The following is a 24,013-nucleotide window of genomic DNA, read 5'->3' on the forward strand; positions in this document are numbered from 1 at the left end:
ACTTTGTTGTTCGTCCATCCGTCGATTTATCTCGAGATAACATGGAGAAATATCTCCAGAAATAACTCAATAGAGTTGAACTTAATATCAAATATTTAATTCTACGGCCTCTTGGACTACTGACAAGTTAACTTATAAGCTTATAAGTCAATACAATCAAAGCCTACGAGCATTTATTCATACATATACAAAATAATAAAAGAACATACGCTCGCAAACTTGCTTGTAAATTTTTATCAAATGTACTGCCCGTTGCTCTACAATCCCGAAATTGTACGGAACACTCGGTAGGCGTGACTGACTCGCACTTGTCCACTTTCTGTTTTTATTACTTCTAAGGCATTAATTTAAAACATCCATTAAACAAGTATTTTACTAAAAATATAATTACGAATTTAGGTTAAATATATAAAAAATAGATTGTGACCTCCCACCGCTACTCTCGCGAGTTAATCCGGCGTAACAAAATAATTACTTTACTAATTGGACAAACATTCACTATGGAAGACTCGCTCGACTTGGAAGACTAAGTAAAAAATTAATAAAACATTTCACGTAGTTACCTTGAAATAACGTAAGTGAAGTATATTTTAATAAGAAATAGTAAATTATAGTAATTTCACACGAGCTCAAACCAATTGTATTTTTTTCGTAATTTTACGGGAAATATAACTTTTTTGTACTAGTTGCCTTCCGCAGCCTGGCTTGCATGGACTTTATTAAATCAGTATTTTTTATTCGAATTTAATTAAAATATTTCTTCAATAAATAATTTTCAGTACCGACCAACTAAATATTCTTCATTTCAATGGAAAATGTAAGTTGACGTTTGACATTTAGAACATTGTATCTGAAGCTTAAAGGTTATGTGTGTCCATTTTAAATAACCGGGTGGGCGTCCTGCCTGCTTTGTTACCTTTACGTCAAAGCCTTTCGATCACAGCCACCCTGGCTTACCTATAGAAAATATATTAAAGACACGCTCTCGGATTTCTTTTTCGTTTTTTTTTTAACATAAATTTCCATATATAAGAAAATTGTAAGTGGTCGCTGTATGTACATGCGAGATTTATGTCATTGTCGTCTCAATGTCCGTTTGTCTGTTAATCAATTACGATGATTATATATTTAGTCAAATTGAAAAATAAATATTTTATGTCTATAATAAATTGTTGCCAGAAGTGATATCTACAATCTTAAATTTGTTCAAAGAAAGTTAATGTGGATGGATGTTTGTTTCACTTTCACGCAATACTTTCTGAACATATTTAGTTCAAATTTTAGAATAACATAGCTAATATAGCTCATATATCAATAACTATAAGCGGGCGAAGCCGCGTGTGGCGCGCTAGTACGTTATAATGTTAAATGTAACACAGTTATTATATCACTACTGGGCAGAACAACACTAACGGCATTGAATATAATATAAGATTAATATAAATCAGCTTAACTATAAATACATTTTTATTTATTGAAATATATTATTATTGGTTATGTAATTTGAAATAAGTTATCAGAATATATTGAAAAATGTAAAGAAAACATATGAACAAACAGACTACAATAAGCAGAATTAAGTTGAGTGACGGAACCTAACACAGCGCTTCATCTACGAGAGCGAGGAAATAAAAATAAATTAAATAAATCCCCGATAAGGAATCGAACCCACGCGCTTACAATCAGAAGCTGTTCCACTGTTTCACGACATTCAATAAGCAAACTACATACAATTATACAAAAAACTAGCGGCCCGCTCGCGGTTGCACCCGCGTGAACTGTGTTATTATTAATTTCTGTCTCCATGACTACGTCCTAGTGACGTCTATGCAAAATTTGAGACTCCTAGCATTTGTAGTAACGAAGTTTCATACAAACTTTCGACCCCAAAAACAACCCCTTAGAAGTCGAATATTGCAAATTCCCGTCTTAGCGAGCACCTACGTCCTATAAGTAACTCCTATGCAAAATTTGAGATTCCTAGCACATGTAGTTTTTGAGATTTCGTGATGAGTGAGTGACCTTTCGATTTTATATATATAGATATATGAAAAAGACACATACAGCCTGTTTTGTCATTCACAGACAGATATAAAATCAACATCGACATCAACAATACTTCTATACATTTTTGCATAATTTTAAATAGGTAAATCTTTTAGTTAGTTTAACTAAAAAAACGTACAAAGAGATTGAAGTGAAGCTTATCATAAAAAATTGAAAAATCTATAAAAGAAAATAAAAGTGTATCAACACAGACGTTTCAATTATACGAATCCATTCCACTGTTCAAAGTTGGGACAAGTGCTGGAACAAAAGAAAAAATATAAAAGATGAAACTGAATTGAAACTTCAATCGATATATTCATATAATAATACCTAGTACCAAAGACGGTTAAGTTGTTAAATTGGATTTGAAAAAATATTTAACGAATTTATTCATTATCGCTTAAGTATTTGAACAAATTTGAACTGAACTGTTGAAAAGTTCAATTTGAACTTGACTTCTTGACATATTAAGACTCGTTAAGGTTCGTAACTTTTAACAAAATATTAATAGTAATTATTTATAGTAGATGCTTATTAAAGAAGCTAAAAGTAAAATATAGGAAAAATTCTAGATTAAACTAAAGTTTTCTCATGGAATGAAAGAAACTTGGTTTAATTTAACTAGAAGACTAATAAAACCTCATTTGTCATATCGCAAGTTATACAAAACACTCCTCTTAGCACAGCACAGCACAGCACATTCGAGCGTCTGCCAGTACCGTGATTATGTGGAAAACAAGGCCTAGTTGGCCTCAAAGAAACTAGGGCCCAGTTTCGGCCTCATAGCAGGGTAGGCAAATGGAGCCTTGTGTTAAGGCACTCCGCTCCCTACTTTCCGTCGAATTCTGAAGGAAAGGGGGTTAAGTGGCGGAACTAAACACCACACTTTTACCAAATTACCCGATAAATGTTACATTAAACGCTAATCAATATATTTTATGATTATGACGGATTTCTATATTAAATAACACATAAGACGTGAAAATCTAAGCTATAATATACAATTCACCGATAAAATACCACACGTCGTTTAAGTTTTTGCATATTATTAACATTATAATGGGACCAGCGAAATTACTTTCATAACTTAACCTTGACGTCCACGGCACGCGATGTGACGACGTAATAAAATGGTAGACTATGAAAAATTATATTTTGTTCTAATTAAACGATTATTTTAAACGACGTTGAACGTTAGAGCAAACTGGGGCTTGTGTTTTTTAACAATATTAATGAGATTTTAGGACAGGCTTACTGGATTAAGTTGATAAATGGGCGCTATTACGCTGGCTATTTTAAATTGACAAAATAAATGTAGTTTTTTTTAAATTTAAACCTAGTTATACTTGAAAGTCTGAAAAAAGGTAATTTTAATGTTTTTTTTTGTTTATAGACAGAAATCAGTTGTGAGGCAATGGCACATGCGTGCGACTGTAATGTCGTAGGTTCGATTCCCATTCGATAAAATTAAATATTTCATATTTTTACTCGCTCTGGTAAGTAAGGTTAGGTAAAGCCGACAATTCGACGATTCAAAAGTGCTTATAATAATTGCCTATTTGAATAAAGAATATTTTGAATTTGAATTTGAATCAACATAAGAAATCAGCGGTTTACGTACATAGTATAAACCTTAACTAAATTGGAGCTATAAACATAAACAGAGACATTCAGTTTTTATTATGTCACCAGCAAACATTTAAAACAATTTCTATTTACTCGTAACTCAGTGAAGCAAACAATTTACCGTAAGCAAAGAACTTACTAACTAATTAGAGGCCTGAGCGACTTCTTATCTCCATTTTCCTTTCAACTTCAATGAAAGCTACGAAAATGAAGTTGAAATTTCATGAAATTCTACGAAATATTGTAAAAGATTTAACTTCAGCTTAGTTGATTTTTGCTAAAAAGTTTGTTTAATTAAAATTGTCGCCTAAAGCACTAGTAAACGAATTTGAAAGCCACTACGGTGTTGCCTTGACCCGCTGTAATTCTGTACTAAGCTTGGTATTAGAGTTATTCTATTAAAGTTTAGTTATTATACTGAATCGTTGCGGTTTTTATTTCTATTTATATTTAAATAGTCGTCGTAATATTGAGGCCAGTCGTGGCGCGAGAGCACAAACGTGTGGCTGTAAACGCGACAGGTTGTGGGTTCGATTCTCTCTCAAGGAAATTAAATATTAAATATTTTAATTTCTTCGCTCTGATGTCGATGCAAAAGCGCGGCGTTGAGATCCGCCACTCAATATTGTGTGTATCCAGAAGTCAATGGAAAGTGGAGAGTGGAGTTTCCTAACACTAGGCTCTCTCTGCCTACCCTGCTACATACGAGATACAGCTTGAAGCTCAAAAAAAATGATATTAAGGCGTAAGTGGGACAGCGCCTGACTGAAGACACAGGTTCGATTTTCAGTCGTGCGAATCGTAGTTAAATTTGAATTATTATTATGTCCATGCTTTAATAAGATAAATCACGTCGATGGGTTCCAACACTTAATGTCTCGACTCTAGACTATCTTTGAATATCATGCTGAGAAATGAAAAGCCTGTAGATAATAGGGCCTAATATTTTTAAAATAGAATATAATAAAAAACCAAAGCAACCCAAACTAGCCATAACACGAGTAGCTAACAAAAAATAAAGAGGCAAAAAGCTGACATTTTAGTCCTCCTCCCATGAGATTCGGATCACGTGCGAGTAGGGTTGCTAGTGCGGCTTTTTCTTGCAAAAGAAGAATATTCCTAAGCTTATTTTATTTGGCTTTATATTTTTTTTACGTGCGTAGAATTAATTAAAAAAAAAATTATTAAATATAATTGTTCTACGTATAAATGTTCTTAATATAATGACTAAAGCACAATACTAAAAATAAAAAACAATTAAACCAGTCTATATATTATTCATTTTCAGGTCTAAAGAAATATTTTGTTTTTTAATAAATGTAATTAGTACTTCTGAATAGCAATTGTATGAGACAACCCTATAGGTACCTTTTTGCATTGAACTTTAGAAAAAGGCAAACATAAAGAAAACAAAATATATATTTAGGTAGTATTTTTACTGTTACAGCACACTGTAAAAAATAAAAGATATATAAAATCTCTTTATTTCTTTTGTACAAGCCGTAACCAGCTAGCATCTACAGGTTACTACTAGTTCAGGAAAAAATCTGAAAACTATACATTTGTAGTTAAAACTTACAATATAATAGGCTTGTAAGTCGCTAGTTGAAGTGAAGTCAGAAGAAAGGGCTCTAAGGGCTAAGCTAGGCTTGAATTTCAGAAAAAAGCTCGAGTCTGCCAATTTTTGTACGGAATCCTCGGTGGGCGAGCCCGACTCGCGCTTTTCCTTTTTTTTTATATAATAAAGTGGCAACCCATGCCATGAATATTTCATGACAAATTCTTAATTCATATTGATTTACTGAACACCACAGTAGATATCGCAGGTTAAACAAACATAAAGCGATTTGAACGAAGGCCAAACAAATAATAATAATGTTTCAATGACAATACGAATAAAACCTTGAAAGTAAACTTGACATTAAAACTTTGACGTCACAGACAAAATAAATCAAATCAGCTTCACGCTGTATCCCGCACACAGCAGGGTAGGCGGAGGGAACCTAGTGTTAAGACACTCCGTTCCCCACTTTCTACCGAATTCTAGAGGCATTTCGTGTTGAGTGGTAGAACTCAACGCCGCGTTTTGCCTCGACACCAGAGCGAAGAAATGAAAACATAAATTTTAAATAAATATTTCATCGCCTCGAGTGGGGATGGAACCCACAACCAGTCGGTTTTATAGTCACACTTCGGCCCCTGCGCCACGGGCGCCCTCAATGACGTGACTGACGTCACGGACAACTTTTTTTAAATTTTTATTTTAATTATCTCAAACAATGGAGTGCGGTCTTCAAGAGAAAGCAGAATGGTTATTTGTCAGTCGCTTTAGCTATAAAAGAGTATTCTATTTCGGAGACATGAATTGTAGGTCTATTTAGAGTATGATTAAAATCTTTTGTCAATTTAATACTGAAAAAAATTGCATTTAAAGAATTTCGAGCACATATTTTAAATATTTTTAAATAATTACGCAGCTTTTTATCATTTTGCCACGTTTATATGCTTAATTATGATATGAATAGAAGTACGTTTTAACTATGTTATAAAAATTACTATTATTTATTGTTCAAATGGTATAACTTAAATATAAAGTACAATTCGAGATTCGTTAAGAAGCCTTAGTAGGACAAAGAAACCTGCTTGTTCTTACGCACTCGAACACGTACGTGATTAAGATAACACCTTTGCCTGAATCTGTATCTTTCTTACTAAACAATGTTTATTATATTTATTTATTTTCTTATAATGGTTGGGATAATAACAAACTTTTTTCTAATATATTTAAAGTTTGGTTATTTTTTTTCTTTATGTCTATTAATAACGTAACTAACGCTGACTGTCTCTATATGGAGGACTACTATTTTTCTTATACATATATAAGAAAAATCGTTTTTGGGGTCATGTAACAATGCCATTGATGTATCTGAAACGATTTTCATTCGATTTTCGTTTATATATGTTCAGCTTCACGCTGTATCCCGCACACAGCAGGGTACGCAGCGGGAACCTAGTGTTAAGACACTCCGTTCCCCAAGCGACGGCCTAATTTATAGATGTTGTGTTTCAATAATGTTATTAGAACACGAAATTAATCAAGATTAGTAAATAAATAATTGTATAGTTCAAGTGTTGCTAGTAATTAAATAATTTTCTCGTCTTATAGACCGCTGTTGTCTAAACGAATAGATAAAAAATTAAAAGATTAAAATAATATAAAATTATGCTTCACTACAACAGTGGAATACAAAAAAGTTTCTTTTGCATTTATCTCCATTTGGAATTTATAGAAATGTTTCTTTTTCAGATTGAAGATTCAAACACTCGGAAAGGTGGAGGCACTTTCTTAGTTCCAATGAATGGGGGCATTTGGACCATGTGCGTGTCTTTAGAAGGTATTATTGAAAATCTATATAAAATGTACTATAAATTTGTAATAACGAGAGCCTTTATTTTTATAACCCTGCCTTAACGAAGATTTCTTGCCTTTGTAGAGAAGATCGGGATTGAGATGCAGAAACCAATCCTAAATTTTAGTCTGTAAGATATTATTTCTATCGAATCGAAATCAAACCCAAAACTATCGTGCGTACAGTCTGAAATATTCTATAATGCTGCGAGAACAACTGTAGTTTAGTAGTAAATATAATAAAATAATAAATATGGTTATATTTTAGAAGAAGAAGTAGCCATACTGTCGAGGGCAGGATTTCCAACAGAACCTCTGTGCACAAATTATTTGGCTGATGAAGAGAACGAAGAGCAAAGAGGAGATTGGCAACACCGTAAGTTTAAAAGAAATACTATCAAATTTTTATGAAACTTTGATTATAAAAATGATTATAAAAAAATAACTAGTTTTATTTTACTAATGAAAATAGAAATATTCTCTTGAATTTTTCTTTTATAACATCTTCACACTATATCCCGCATACAACATGGTACGCAGAAGGAACTAAGTATCAAGACACTCAGTTTTTTCTAAATGTGAACATAGAATATTATTTATAAGAAGAGAAATTAAGATTTGAACATTTTTAGGCATGCAGAATCTATCCATATCGTGCGCACTGGTGTGTCTCATAGTGCTCGGGAGCGCGGCGCTCGTGGGGGCATTCGGAGTTTGCAAACATCAAATAAGCGCGGTCCTCGTCACTGGCGTCATGTATCTGTTAGCTGGTAAGAACTTTATGATTAAGTTATGTTTCATTTTCAAGACAGTAAATTAATTTGAATATGAAACATATATTCTGGTATTATTAAAGAAAATCGGATCGAATCGGACTAAGAAAAAAGGGACAGCATGAACATCATGAGACAGATATCTTAGTGATTCCACTTGTTAACCAGACTAGTTAGAAATAAAATATATTTTTAATAAAAATATTTCTCTAACTGGGAATTGACCGCACAACTATGTAATCTTTACAAGCCAATAAATAAAATCTAAAAAACATTACTTTCAGGTCTATTCGCAATGTTCACACTAATGATAATCCACTTCAAGCGCGTACAAAGAGTATCAAACCGTAGCACGCCCGGCTCGGGTGCTGACGGCGTGCTGGGCGCGCGCCTGCCAGCGCTGCCCGTGCTGTCCGCACGCCAGTTCAGCACCGCCTGGTCGCTCGAGCTGGGCTGGGGCGGCGTGGTGCTCGCCACCACCACGTCGCTGCTGTGGATCCTACTGTCGAAGATTATGAGATATAATCCCATATTATCGGTTTTGTTGTGAATTTCTTTTTGTTAAACATTTTGGGTGTTCGCACGGGGTACTATTTGTGTTTTTAATATTTGTAAGATAGGTTATTAAATATAGTACGTGTAGCTACAAAAGTCGCTTAAGCTCCAATATTTTATATTTGTAATTATTTTAGGTAAACCAAATTACTGAGCCCCGTGTGCGTGCAATCGCGATATCAAGTCAATTACCTTTATCCCAATATTGTAAGTAGGTACTAAATTTCTACATAGACGCCATTTAATGCGTCCAAATCGTTAACAAGTTAAGCCGCCATGTTTAAAAACGTCAAATACAATCAAACCGCGCTCGATAATTTATTAAATGTATATTGTCTTCAAATTTATTTTAGTTCATAAGGCTTTCATAATTATTAGCTTAGGCAGTCAGTCGCCAAGCTTGTTGCCGTCCATTATAAAATTATTAATTCTATAATATTATATTATTTCTAGCACATTCCATTTTGCCTCGCAATATATTTACCTAATATTTAAAAATATATATTATAATAATAACATATGAAATTCTTATTCTCAATGAATTTAATCTACAAAACAATATTTATGCACTCAGAATTTTAATTCTTAATATCCTACCGTCTATTTAAATTGTATCAAAAGGCGGCTTAAAAAAATCTTCATTATTAGTCCAAGTGCACTCTTCGCCACTATTGAGCTTATAAAATTATAACGTTTTTAAATTGCAATTCATATATTTATATTTTGCAACTTTATTACTCTACTATACCTATTTAAGTCTTATACATTTTTATCCTATTATATACTAGTTTAAGGCACCATTTACCTGAAATTGTGATAATTTTTATCGCTTCTCTGTGGACATGAGACAGATTAAAAAGTTTTTTATTTTTTTTCTATTTTACGTCACATAATAATTATTTGTTTTATTTAAACACTATATACTATTCCTTAACTTAAAAGCTTAACTTAAAAATATAATGATTTAGCATACCCTTGTATACCTACAATTTTAATACCTTCCACACTCTTCCATTGCTTTATACCTTTCGTATTACTTAATTATATTAGTAATTAAAATAAGAATATTTCTAAAGGTGTTAACATATTATGAAAAAAAGTTTTTTTTACTCATCTTTAGATTTTAACTGGCAATTTGTAAATTTAAAAGTAAAAAATACTCATATAAACTTTACAGGAAAGAAAAAGAGAAAATTATAGATAAAAACGAAGCAGATACTTCACGAGGTAGTTGCTTATCTAGTAAACAAGTCAAGTAGTCTCTCACAAGTTTCTCCTTAGCTTCGCAACCCTTTAAGATACAAGTAGGTACACTATAAATATTTACTTAACGAAGTTTATAGTTGTTTGAAAGTTGGTGCTGTGAGGTAAATATTAGATTAGTATGTTCCAGTTCATAGTTTGTTTTTTTTGCTAGCTAATAGATAATGTAATAGATTAACAAAATGTTATTTAGTCATGCAGTAATTGAAATAGTAAATTATAGAACGATGTAGGGGAATAACAAATGATGTATACTTTAATATAGTACGGTCAACAAGTTGTGGCCCTGAAGTTAGATTTTATGAACTTTTACGTATTGTTCAGTCGGTAAGATAATAATCATATGTAAAATTATAAAATTAAATCTGCAGTAATTTACAGCTAGCTTCAGAGTAGCCACGACTCGTTGCCCATACTGTACGTTAGTGATAAAGATTTTTAGGCTTTATTACTGAAACGCAATTTAACATGTTACTTAGTAAAGATTAATTGTGTTATAAATATAAATATGTCAATGCAAAAGTAACTTTTCAATATTTAAAAAGGCGTTGTTTTTTGTATGAAAAAAATCGAATTAACTTATAGTTTTTTTATAATTATGTTTTTTATTTATTTTTTTATAATTTTATGTTATGAAATCATATTGGTTGCGATTGCATTGACGCTTTACAAAATGTATAATTATATATAAGTTATCGAGAACAATAATAAAAGACAACGATTGTTATTTCGTATCCATAAATTATATTATGTAAAAAATATCAGAATATTTACTTAAAATTTTGATATCAATTTTACGGCGTAAAAGGTAAATTGTTGCCACATGCGTCCTCCGGCATGTTGTCCAAAAGGTAAACAATACTTTTATACTTTGGACACCGAACAAAGAGACAAATTGTAATATTTATATTAAAGTAATTGAATAAAAGCTTTATAAAAGCTCGAAATGAATAACCTATAATGGTTAAAAAAGAATAATTTATAAATTTAAATCTGCGAGAGATTGTGTATATGTTACTACGTTAATATTATAGAAATATTGCACAATAATATAAGAAAGTTTATTTAAAACAAATTCTAAGTAAAACAAAAATAATAAATGTAAAAATATTAATTATGTACCAAACGATTAAATGGGAACTTTAATTAAATGATTATTCCATTGTATAGCCCTAAAACTACATAATAAAAATATTACTTGTTTTACTTAATATTTGAGACTTATACGACATATAAGTATAAATAAAATAAAATCACACTCACTAAAACTTTGCCCTATTACAAAGTAAACCTTCTTTCTTCTTCTTTCGTCTACACTACTCTAGCTAAGTTAAAAAAAATGCTTAATGCACCTTCCAATACATTGTTTATATCGTGATGTATAATAGTTTATTTGAATGTTATTAAGTTAAATAATTTTGTAATGCATAAAGCAATATTATTTTGTTAAATATGGAGTTTTATTTCGCCCTCTGTAATTATACATACATGAACTTTTGTCTTTTAGTCCTAAACCCTTCTTTATTTCTAACCCTAGTGGGGCTAAAAATGTTAGGGCCAAAAATCCAGAAAATTTTATACATTTAAATTGACGCCATTATCTGTAAAACATACCTTCAACTTATAATATTCAAATTGATTATCACAACGAAAAATAGAAATATCTACATAACAAATATTAATGAAAAAAAAAACAAAAAATAATTAACAAAATATTTATTTACAAAATTAAAACTAATATGTACATTTGCAATATCAAATGTTGGCATTTTCAAATAAAATAAAGTATTTAATATTACAGAGCGTCTCATATTAAGATAATAAACATCTAGACATTGCTTTCAACAAATTCTCTTCAGCAAAACAATTTTAGTAATCACATTTAGAATATTTCTTTTAATATAAATAAGTGAGGGGGTTCAGAGGCACAGCGTGTGACAGTAAACGCGACGGTTCTAGCTTCGATTCTTAGACGAATTAATTATTTTCATTTCTCCTCGCTCTGATTAGGAAACAAAGCGTAGCGTAGAGCTCCGCCACTTACCTAGCAATGTCTCGAAAAATTGGACAAGGAGGTGGGGGTGATGTTATATCTTAACACTTGATTCCCTCCACTTACCCTGCTATATGTATCAATCATCTTTTAACAATTCATCTTCAATATCAATGTCCTCCGCTTTCCGTTTCTTAGGTCTTGGCCTTTTGCCATGTAACATTTCCAATTTAATTTTCTTTGCTTTTTTCTTCTTTTCTTTAACTTGTAGTTTTCTTTTTGCTGCCTTTTCTGGGTTATTTACTTTTTCTTGTAGTATAATCTGAAATTATTAGATTCAAAATAAATTGACAAGCACATCAAGTATGTGGAAAGTGGGGAACGGAAGTGACTTAAAACTAGGTTCCAAGGTACACTCTGCCTTCACTGTTATGTGAGGAGTACAATATGAAGCTACAAAAATAGATATAAAAAGCCTACCTTCTTCCTTTCAGCTCTTCTCACATTCAAGCGCGTTTGAGCTTCAGCAGCCATTTTACTATATTCAATATCTCCAATTTTCCTTCTCAATTTCTTTCCTAATCTTCCAGCTAATTGTTTCACTATAGACGAAGGACCTTCGCCCGTGGAAAGTTCTCGAACGATCGCCGGTAAAAATATGTCCACTATAGTGTTAATGTCTTCAGTGCCTAAGGAGCTTATTAGGTGAATCCACATTGTAAATATGGCTGTTCTCTGTGGAATTGTATTAGTTTTATTTTTTAAAGAACAGGTTGGTAAGAAGATTTTTTTGTAAAAATAATTATTAAAATAAAGTACTTAATAGTACTATTAAACCACCAAAAAAAATTGAAAAGTAACTGCAACAGTTTTAAAAAAAATTATTAAAAAAATATATTAAAACTTACAATATTCATACTAGTAGGTGCCTTAGCGACTTCCACATTGACAGCTTTTCTTAATTTAAACAAAATCCATCTTATATTAACTTTAGCGTTAAACTCTGTGTCGCCTTCATCTGCTTGTACTTTACTAATTATTTTGAAACAAGGCATGGCGTGGACGATTTTTAATATTTGGAATAAAACTGCTGTTACCTAAATAAAAAAAGTAATATTTAACACTTTATTAGAGAAAGACGGTTGCGGGTTCGAGTCCCACTTGGTATCTAAAACCTAAACCGTCACATTTATAAATTATTTTGAATGAAATATTTGCATTCCCTCATTCTGGTATGGGCAAAGTGCGGCGTTGAGTTTCGCCAATCAACGGTATGTTCACCTCATTTAAAAATTATATTTTCATAATATAAAATGATGACGATCTTGCTCTAAGAATGATAGATTAAAAAAATATAAATCAATTGTTGTACCTTTACTTCAAATGAAAATTAGTTATCAGGAAAAAAAATAAGTTATTAAATACATTAATAAAAATTAAATACCTGTTCAGCCATATCTTTCGACACAGTAGGCGTGTACTGCGCGCACAGATCCAAAACGAGACTCCTCAAAAAATCCTCCGTACCATCAAATATAAAGCCCCTTTTACACTCAACGCTCAAATTATCATTTAATTCATTTATATCGATCGCTTCTAATAAAGCACTTAGTATTTTAACAGATTTTAATCTAACCCACGCGTGTGGATATGCCAGAAGAGCTTTACATTGCTGGCCAATTTCGTCAAAATCGTTCATATATTTTTTATTGTTCAAACTAGACGAGCAATGTGTGGTTATTTTATCTATTAGATTCAACATTTGTATTAAACTATGATCTTTCTCTTTTTGTTTGTTTTCGTCAGTTGTTTCGTCGTCTTGGCTTAGTTTCATTTTCACGAATTTACCTTCGGTTATGTCGTTGCTTAATAACAATATTTTGCCGATAACCAAAGGTAGAATGGAGGTTAGACGGTTCTGGAATTTCTCTTGTTCGACGTTCACAAAACGTATGCTTAGTTGGGCGGCTAGTTCGAAATGGATAGGCTGTGAATAACAAAAATAAATGTATTACATAATGCGATATTTCGTTTTCTAATTACGTTATAAAAGACTAGAAAAAGAAATTAATATTTCAATGATTTATAAGTTGAAATGGACGATTCATATAAATGTTTTGTATTTAATTAGGCGCGTCCACAATGGCATCTATCAATTTAAAATCGTAAAGCATTATAAAACAGTAATTTAAGTAGTGGCCGCTTTTAAGTTACCTGTAGATGTCTGCGCAGATTAGATTTTAAGATTTTTCTCATTTTTAATTATTCTCTTCCTGAGTGAACAATGCATAATAGTTTAGAAAACTTAACTTCAGAGTGGCCACGACTTATCAACCGTACTATATACAATCGTACATACCTGATTATTCTTGAAAAAGGCTAGAAGTAATTCAAACAATTTATTTCTACCAGTCGAAGGTAGTTTATTTAGAATAGCTTCAATACAAGCCGCGGCTGAAGCCCTACATTCGGGTGAACTGTCGTTAATCATACACGCGCCGAGTGATAGGAACATAAAATCGCCGTGGTTTTTTAATTGATCCTGTAAATAAAGTGTATTATTAAATTTCACGCTTTATCCCGTATGTAAGAGGGCAGACAGAGGGAACTTAGTAATACACTCTGTTCCCGAAGTTCCGAGATATTGCGTGTTGAATAACAGAATTCAACGCCGTGATCTATTTACTAGAGCAGAATAAATAAAATAACTCTTGAAGAAAGTACTTATTTTTAAAGACATGTTTGTCTTACAAAGTAATCATAATATATTTCATATATTTACCGCATTAAGTTTACCGATGACCATTTCTAAGAATTTTAAGGAAGATTCTCTACCATGTTGCAATTCATAATTGAGTTGTGTCACAAAGAACTGTATATACTTCTCCAATCTTTTGCCTGGAGAATAATGCGTTAAATAATTAACGAATATTATACGCGCTTCTTCCCTGTAAATAGACAGATTTTAGATTATTATGTATAATCATAGTACGGTTAAGGAGTCGTGGCCACTCTGAAATAAGATTTCTGGTGAATAAGATTTTCATCTTTTTTTTAGCTTAACGCTGTATGCTGTCCACAATTAGCAAGTTAGTCAGAGAATTCTCTGTGAATCTAGTGTTGACTTCTTGACGCATTGCGCGTTGAGTGGCGGATTTCAAGAAAATTAATTAATAACCAGAGCAAGAAAATTAAAATATTAAATATTTCCTTCCCCTAAATGCGAATCTGACCCACAACCGTCGCGTTTACAGTCACACGCTTATACCACCGAGCCATAAAGAGTAATTTTTTCACGATTATCCTTAAAAAATATATTTAAAACATATAACTAGTACCTTGACTTTGCAGATTCACTCAAAATACATATCTTAGAGACTTTCTCCATAACTTCGTGTAATTCACTCGAAACTAATTTAGCCTCCAATATGGCTTTTAGTAAAGAAAACGAATTCGCTTGTTTTTCATCATTCTGACAATCTTCTTCTGCGTAAAGTAAAAGTGTTTTCAATTGTTCTGCTTCTAGAGTGAAATATTTTACGTTCCGTATTAGAACTGTTACGGCCTGTAATGAAATAACAAATTTGAGTTAAATAATTCATAAAATATTAAAATTATTATTGACATATAGTATTCAAATAAACATAATAATTACTGCCCACATATCTTTAGTTATAACCAAAAAAAATGTTTCAGTAGTATCCTTTCTTATTAATGTAAGAAATGTGAAAGTTTGTGAGGATGTATGTTTGTTCTATTTTCCAGTAAAAACTACTAAGCGGATTTTAATAAAATTTTATAACTTAGAATACTTACATAGTCTCAAATTTATGCAAAGATTTTGTATAATTTGGATACAATATAACAATAAATTTAAGCGAGCGAAGCCGCTTAGACAAAACAATCAAAACATAAATTTTACCACTATAACGGCTTACCTTAAAAGAATTCCTTACTAAATGATAATTGTCATTTTGCTTGCTAATTTCAAAGGTAGCATATTTGTGTAGTATAGAAAATAGCGTTTTCACGATATCTTTGACCATTTCTTCTAAGGTCGGCGTACTAATTCTGATCGTCCATAACGTCGCTATACATTTCATTGCAATTGTTGTTACTTTAACGTGATCACTCTTCAAAGCATCCACTAATAAAGGAATCAGGGGATCTACAAATGCTTTGCAATCAATTCTGGAAACCTTTTCCCTTTTAAGTATAACATATAAAATGTTTAAGCTGAATTCTATAAGAACGTGCGCGTTCGTTTTAGATGATGTTCTGACGTTTCTAGCTTGAGATTCCTTATTACGTTTTGGTATTTCCGGAACTATGAAACAATCTGGCTTGGCTCTAAGCATTGTTTCTCTTTGAGCCTCAGTTAGTTGACGTTTTGGTGCATTTAGAACGAATTCCGGTATGCTCTCTGATGCTAAGCCATGTAGAAATACGAATAGTGATTCGACATCGATAAACTTATTTGTTACTAATCCGCTTGTTATATGCATGAGTGCTTCTTGAATTTTAACGACAATTTTCTTAGAATGATGATTTTGCAATACCTCTTTGAAAGGCAATAGAAGATTTATCAAACATTTTTCACTAATATTTTGAGCTACTATCATTAAAGTAACGTAACTTTTCTTGCTAGGTTTAGCTTCAGGTGTTTTATAATATAACTTATCTACTTCTTTTTCTTCGGACAGTGCTCCAAAAAGATCGTTCGTGCAAACATCGATTATATAACCGAGATTTTCATCGATATCGCCGTTTTTAAAACCGTTTTTCAAGGCGTCTAACACTGTATGTATTGTAGCAACGAGCACGTGCACTTGAAAACCTCTAGTCAATAATAAAGTGAGGTGTTCTAATAGTACACCCAAGTATGGCGTACCGATTGTCAACATGATCTTTTTGACGATATCTCTTGCAGGTATTCTTATTTGTTTTAATGGAGATTTTAAAAATGAACACAGTTTTATTATAATCCTACAATAAAAAATCGTATTAATATATATATAAATTTACATACATCAATTGTAAAGTTTAAAAATATATATTTTGAAAGGTATTTATAGCTAAGCTATAAAAAAATTAATGTAGCACGTAAAAATTTAAACAGATAAGTATATACATATATGGCCCTTAGTGATCAGAGCCCTTTCGGTTTCCAAAAGTCACAGGTTTGAATCCCCCTACATTATTTATTTTATACATTTTTGTACCCTTAGTAAGGAATAAAGAAAAAAGTAATTTGCCAAATTTAAAGACTTACCCAGGCAGTTGATATCTCAATATATCTCCAGGCAGTCTTTGCAATAGCTTGACTAAGGCAAGTGCAATCGGCACTCGCAGCATGTCTTCTTCAACGCGCGCGAACCCCATACGACGTCTATTCACTTTGTGAGATTCCTCGTGCTCCGTTAATTTACCGATTGCCCTAAAATTGTTTGGAATTAAAGTATATTGCAAATATCTAGGAAGTTATCAAGAAATTTTGTAAATATATGTTATTGTTCTTTGCTTTGGGGCTATTTTTGACTAGTCTAAGTGTAAATGACATAAAACATATAAATAATATAACGCTTATTTACTAAAATTCATATTAATTAAAATTTTTGTTCCTTGACAAAAGCTACAATATAATTAAATAAAAGTATAATTTAAATTTTAATGAACTTTTTTAGTATAGTAACTAGCCCAGTTCACTCACCGATTTAATTGTGGCAACAATCCGCTGGATAACGATTTAATTATTCTGTTTGCGACAGACGGCGACACATTGGTGATTCTTTCATAAGCGGGAGTGTTGTTAATTTCTTTACTATTCTGATTTTCATCATCCTTCTCTCCTTCTATTAGTAAATTAGATTCTAGTTCTTCAATTTTTTCATTTCCTTCTTCTTCTTCATTCTCAGAATCACTTTCTTCATTATCTACTTTTTTATCATCACTAGTTTTACTTGGTTCAATTTTTTTAGTTTTAATATGTTTAGTTCCAATATTCATGGTCAATGCTTTCGGTAGTTCAATATTTTTGACTTTTGAGAAGTCAAAGTGAAAAGCGTCTAATATACCGATTAATATACGTGTTAATTGTTTTTGGTGTTCTGTCGTATGACGAATTTTGTTTAGGTATAATTTTAGTATAACTTCATAATGATACCAAGGTAATAATCTACAGCATGTTGATATTACTTCTATACACGCATCTATAAGACTATTTTTATCATTGAACTTGTCGTCACAAATGTACATCGAAGCTAAGGGCAAAATGAAATTTGTAAGAGTCCTCGGCGTCGGGCATTTTATTTGTTTCTTAGCAACTTTACTAAATTTCAAGAGCGCCCTAACTTTTCTATGCAATTGTAAGTGACAGGAATTTTCGAAGAAATCCACTTCCACGTCTTCTTTACTGGCCAGTGAAGATAAGTCCGATAGCACAACGTCTACTTCAGGACATTCTCTAACCAATTCTCCGAGTAGAGTGATACTCTCATTTCTTAGAATATCATTTTTCTTGTCTCTAATCCCAGTTGATATAAGAGAAAGGACAGTATCGCGAACTAAAAATTGGCCATCGGTCGCAGAACGATATTTTATAAGAAGTTTTGGTAAATTTTTTTTCAAACACAATCCCGCACTATCACGCAAACCTATGTCTTTTTCAGTACGAATGAAATAGAAACAATTATTAACGATCAATATTGTTAGATCAACATCAATTTCATTTGCATCTAGCATCTGATAAATTTGTTTGTAAGCGTCGAGCCTTCTATCAAAATCAGGCTGTTCAATCCATCTCTTATTAAAGGCATTCATTTCTGTTATTACATGAGCTATTTTCAATAAGCCATCTTTATTTGCAGTTGCATTTTGAGCAATCGACGAAAGTAATTTAATAAGAAGTTTTCTCACTTCAACTGGGCCAACTTTGTTGAACAAAATGGCTATGTTTTTTATGTATTGTTGTGGATTTGTACTGTGTCCAAGCAAATTTATAATTGTATTGACGGCATGTTCCATGTTTTCTTCAGCCATGTTCATGCAGACCTTCTTTACTAATATAGGTAATAGTAAACTCAATAAATCATCACACATTTCCGGTGTAGTCACCATTTCTGTGACTCTTGATAAAATCAATAGATCTCTTCTGTTTACTGTATTAGATTTTGCTGAATTAGCTATTCGTCGTTTCATAACTTCCAATATACTTGGCAGATGTGGGATTAATATTTTACTTCCAAAATTAATATCAAGTTTATCTTCAGCGCCTACTTTTAAGGTACAGAATGACTCTATACTTGGGATATCTTTCTCTTCTTCGTCTTCTGTTAAAGTCAATAACTTTTCTATCATATCTAATATCAAATTGACTACTCCAGGGGTAGTTTTAGGAGCTAATAAAAGTTTAAAAATAGCTGGCAAAATACTTATTGAAGAATCTTTCTCACAGCAAGTAACAAATAATGTATAGTACCTAGGATTTTGGCACCATATGTTAAACAGTTTAAGTAATGCTGTAGGACTATGAATACCCTCAATTTGTAATCGCGGAACGAGCGGCCATATTAATGTTTCAAACATAACAAACAATTCATCTCTATTCCATGCATATTTTTCAAATTGATCAAATAATTTTCCTAATGTGCTTATCGATAAAGTTCGCAAGTTTTTCATCATCTTGACATAGCCAATGTGAACTTTATCAACATTTGCTAAAACACTACTTATATTAGAAGATACTGCGTAAAATAATTTAAAGAAATCAGACAGTAGCTGGTCTTTCATGTAACCACCAAAATATTCTCGCACCACATCAAATAGGTTCAAAATACTATTTAATTTGCCAGGACTTGTGACAGACTTTAAATCAGTATTTTTTAATATACTGATATATATTTCTTTTGGATCCATTGTCATGTATTGTTTGAGGTAAGAGAATGCCATTTCTATAAACATTCTCAATTCATCTTCGTTGCAGCCGCTCAAATATCGCATAATTAACGATCGTCTTGACTGACCTCCACCTTTTTTGTCAGCAGCTAATTTAGAAGTCATTTTTCCATAGAGTATTCTTAGTATTAGTGGTATCACATGTTCTCTATGTTCTGGTTGAATTGCCTGTGAGTCTTCAGTTATTTTGAACTGTGTTAACTCATCTTTGAACTTCTTCTCGTCCACTAAGTTGTACAAATTGATTTTGTACGGTGTAACACCTTTATCTTTATAATTTAAAATACAATCCAAAGCATATTTCTGTAGACCAGGATTTTTGTGCTTTAAAAATTCTAAAAATAGTTCCCAAAACACAGGTTCTTTGTGAAGGGCTCTCGGATTTTTAAATTGTGACAAAACTTGCATTATATTTATAAGAGTTTTAAAAACAATTTTACCAGATACTGAATCATGGACATTATCATCTGGAATTTCAATATTTTCTTCATCATTACCATCATTAGATTTATCATCTGTATCCATTTCTTCGTTGTTATGTATTTCAATATCTATTTTAAGAGCATTCGTAGTGTCATTTCTCCTATATTCTTCATCGATGAACTTTAAAAATAAAACTACTACATCTCTATTCTTTGCTTCACACACTTGAATAGTATTATTCATAATTTTCAATATTAAATTTCTATAGTTATACAAGTCGGGTCTTTCCGATATATTTGTATATTCTTTATAAATGTTAGCGACTAATTCATTATTAATGTCCAAATCATCTTCAAATATGAATACTTTCAAGTTACTTTTTGCGTTAACAAAAGAACATTCCAATGCTTTGTGGAATGTAGGCCAAAAATCATCGGAATTTAACGCATTGCCATATCCAGCAATAAATTCAGATACAGGTTCCCATAATAACTTGAAATTAACATACAATATTCCCAACATGTAATTTAATGAGAAAAGATGAAAATCTGTCTCTTTAGCAATTTCATATTGAGTTGTATTAAACACCATTTTTTGTAACAAGTTTAGTTGAGTTCTATACTCTTGTATAGTTGGCGATATAGATTCGACAGTAAAACAGTTCGTAAATATCGAAAATCTTTCAGTATCTCCACCACTTTGAACTGTTTTATTTAATTCTTGTACATTCTCAAATAATTTATATATATGAGTAGTCAACAGGCGCACCTGTAAGTTTGAAAAAAATGGATATATAAAAAGAGTATTTAATCATTAAAGTACTGATAAATACATATATAAAGTATAATTCAAAAATAATATAAAGTGTCATATTTGAGAATTAAAAAATCAAATCAGAGGGAACCTAGTGTTAAGACACTCCACTCCCCACTTTCCGCCGATTGTTGTGCGTGTTTAGTGGCGGAACTCAACGCCTCGCTTTGCCTCGACACCAGAGCGAACAAATGGAAATATAAATTAGAGGATTAACAAAATAATATGTTCCTGCAATATGATATACATGTCTACACTCCTCAGTGTGGGTAGGGTTGACGGCGATCATGGCGCAGGGGCCCAAGCATGCGTCTGTAAACGCTACTGGTTGTGGGTTTGTTTTGATGTTAGCAATGCAAAAAAAATATTAAAATTAAAAGTAGAGAATAAAATACTTAAAAATAATACTTACTATATGAAACGGAGATGACACATTTGATCTTAAATAGGAATCCACTAATGATAAAAATGGATAACTTAAACCATTCTCATTTTCATATGCACTCAAATATAAATCCACTAAATGAAGTGCAACTAAATAATTTGGATCCGCAGCACAAGGTAATAAAATAGGAAGCAAAGTATCAACATTACATATTTTCGTTATATTTTTACAATTTGATATATGAATTGCACATTCCATAGCACTTGCTAATAAAAATATGACTTTTCTGGCTAATTTTGATTTAGGTGTAGTGTCACAATGAAATTTATTCTCCTCTGTTTGTGTTTCAAGGTTGTAACTCATTAGGACTTCTAGAAACCTCAATATAATATTACTGAGCATTTTAATACATATTTCAACATCAATTTTTTCAATATGGGGAAGGCAATATAGAACATTTAGTAGCTGCTTTGGATTTTCAATAAAATTTTCAATTTCTTGGGTCAAAACATTTTTGACATGATCCAAAAACATGGTGTGTCCTTTACCAAAATCCAAAGGATATTTTACCCATTCAAATAATTTCAGGCCATTTATACACAAAGGTGATTTTTTAAGGCAAATTTTAGCCAATGTGGACATGGCATCATCATCAAAATTTGACTGAATTACAAATTTTATAAATGGTGGTAGTATATGCATATCAAATTGTGAATATTGGATAACATTTTGCACGAAATTTATCAGTATTTTTGGATATGGCAATGGTAACAATACTTTAACAATTATACCAGCATGTTCTTGTGAAAGGGAAATATTAGAAGAAAGAAGCATGAGCGTTCCAATTTGTGAACATACTTCTAGAACATTCTCTGATGATTCATTGCATATAATTTTTACTAATAGCAAAGTAAACTGTTGTGGGTTCAACAAATATTTCCCTTGCTGATGTTCTATTATTTGGCCAGTTAGCCTTAAAATGTATTCCAATCCCACAGTTTCATTTTTCTCTTTCAAAATGTCTTCTAAGTTTTTATTAATGTTTCCCCAAACTATGTTAAATTCTTTAGGTGATATATTTTGTAAGATATCTTCAAATGTTTGTGTTAATACTTTAAATAAAACATTTTGATGTTCTTCTTTCTCTTTTAGATGTTCCAATAAAAGTGGAAGAAAGCTTTCAATGCAACTATGAAACTTGTTGCCCACACCTCTTACAATTTCAAACAACAAATGTCCACAGCCTGATATTGCCTGTAAAGATATACTTACTTTAATATTTTATCTATAGAAGAAAAAGCAGAGAGAATCTAATTTTAAAATACTTTTCTACTTTCCACTAGAATCGGTGACATGTAATATGGCGGAAGTCAACACAGCTCTATGTCTGCTAGAGAGGGAAATGAAAATAATTAATTTCCCTGAGAATGAAGCGAGGATTAAAACTTTTATCAATTGCTTTTGTTCTCAGGTACAATTCCAAGGCACCACAAAATTATATAATTAATTATGTGAAAGAAATAAAATAAGAAAATTGTTTTTTTACTTGCTTTATGAGCGTAAAACTGAAAAAAAAATTGTAATGAAAATTGTAATGAAAATATACTCACATCATCATTGGTTTGCAAGTAATTAAGCATAAGGTCTATAAATTTTTTCTTATCTCTTATATCTCTTGCAACAAATGCAAAACTTTCGGCTGCAAAATTATTTATGTACTGTGGTTTTGTCTCACTCAATAAAGGTATAATTCTAGTCAAAACCACTCCAATGTCCTTCTTCAGATACGGTTTTAGTGTTTTAAATAGAAACGCCAAACATACTAAAGTCCACTCTAGTTTTTCAGCATCTTTTGTATTCAATAAGTTTATAAGAATATCAAGAAATTTGGGAAAGTGTGGATAGAAATCACTTCTTAAATCTTTTGCTGTAGATACTAAAATTCTAAAAATAGAGAAGTAATTCGTATTTATTATTTTTTTATTTAAAATTTTTAAATATATATAGTTTTATATTCCTTATACTTACTCTAATAATGGCTGAAGACATAACTGATCATCTAATTGCAAATATTTTTCCAATAAATCTAAAACTTCATCTTTCTTATGAATCAATTGTGGTACAGTGACTATACCATAAACTTCTTTCTTAAATTTTTTAAAGTTTTCAGTCAAATTGAGGCCATGCCATTTTTGTAATGCCAAATGAAAATGAGTGTCATTTTCACCAGGTTGACTTGAATTAGCATGTTCGATATGATATAGAGCTGCATGTCGTATATCTATAGAATTAATCCGCTCAGCAAAGGGGACAAACTAAAAAAAAATATTTATATTATTATTAGAATATTTATATTAAGTATAAGTCACTAACATTTGTTACATTTTGCAAATTTATTTATTTTAAAAGTTATAAAGTTTTAAAAATAGTTCCATAGAATTGAAATGTGGTTTTTCTTTACTAGCCCTCTAGAATAACCTGCAAACATTTGTATAGTGCCTAATTATTTTACGCCAAGGTGTTTGTTTACTTACACGGAAGGTGTTTGTAGTTTTATGCTTTACAGGTTTGCTTTTCATGATTAAAAATTATCGTTATTCATAAATATGTCATATTAATAAAAATATTTCTATTTATTATGAAATAGTACAATTTGAATCAGACACAACACCGACATCGATATAAACACGTGTGTTTGACAGTGAATGTCAAATTGTCAGTGTCACAGCAACCTACAGAACTACACATACTAATTAAAAACGTAAAACAAA

General features: G+C 31.4%; 2 protein-coding genes across 2 annotated transcripts in view; one reads left to right on the top strand and one right to left on the bottom strand.

The window, feature by feature from the left end:
* The window catches only part of LOC146531574 (uncharacterized), a 25,027-nt gene extending 13,901 nt beyond the window's left edge, over positions 1 to 11,126 (top strand). The window contains exons 4-7 of the mRNA XM_085198338.1: positions 6,983 to 7,070; positions 7,353 to 7,460; positions 7,717 to 7,854; positions 8,142 to 11,126. Of these exons, the coding sequence (XP_085054464.1) occupies positions 6,983 to 7,070; positions 7,353 to 7,460; positions 7,717 to 7,854; positions 8,142 to 8,407 (600 nt within the window). The 3' untranslated portion in view covers positions 8,408 to 11,126. The remainder of the gene's footprint in view (positions 1 to 6,982; positions 7,071 to 7,352; positions 7,461 to 7,716; positions 7,855 to 8,141) is intronic.
* Positions 10,971 to 23,924, bottom strand: LOC146531575 (small subunit processome component 20 homolog). The gene is made up of 14 exons (XM_085198335.1): positions 23,777 to 23,924; positions 23,271 to 23,557; positions 22,853 to 23,186; positions 21,270 to 22,496; positions 17,379 to 20,812; positions 16,941 to 17,105; positions 15,607 to 16,654; positions 15,007 to 15,233; positions 14,451 to 14,616; positions 14,028 to 14,210; positions 13,113 to 13,655; positions 12,577 to 12,765; positions 12,149 to 12,403; positions 10,971 to 11,990 (listed from the first exon to the last, which is right to left on the bottom strand). The coding sequence occupies exons 1-14, from the start codon at positions 23,819 to 23,821 to the stop codon at positions 11,808 to 11,810; spliced, it is 8,286 nt and encodes a 2,761-aa protein (XP_085054461.1). The 5' UTR covers positions 23,822 to 23,924; the 3' UTR covers positions 10,971 to 11,807.
* Between the last annotated feature and the right edge of the window lie 89 nt (positions 23,925 to 24,013).

This window comes from Heliconius melpomene, chromosome 15 (genome assembly GCF_056956725.1).
Source record: "Heliconius melpomene rosina isolate 202511_hmr_F chromosome 15, ASM5695672v1, whole genome shotgun sequence".
NCBI classification, from domain to species: domain Eukaryota; kingdom Metazoa; phylum Arthropoda; class Insecta; order Lepidoptera; family Nymphalidae; genus Heliconius; species Heliconius melpomene.

What these genes read in the sequence shown, in the direction of transcription:
- LOC146531575 (XM_085198335.1), bottom strand. Translation starts at nt 23,821, where the DNA reads ATGAAAAGCAAACCTGTAAAGCATAAAACTACAAACACCTTCCGT. An exon ending in TTGAGATATCAACTGCCTGG is followed by an intron (nt 16,655 to 16,940) that starts GTAAGTCTTTAA and finishes TTTTTATTGTAG; the next exon opens with GATTATAATAAAACTGTGTT. An exon ending in CGAAAGATATGGCTGAACAG is followed by an intron (nt 12,766 to 13,112) that starts GTATTTAATTTT and finishes TTTTTTATTTAG; the next exon opens with GTAACAGCAGTTTTATTCCA.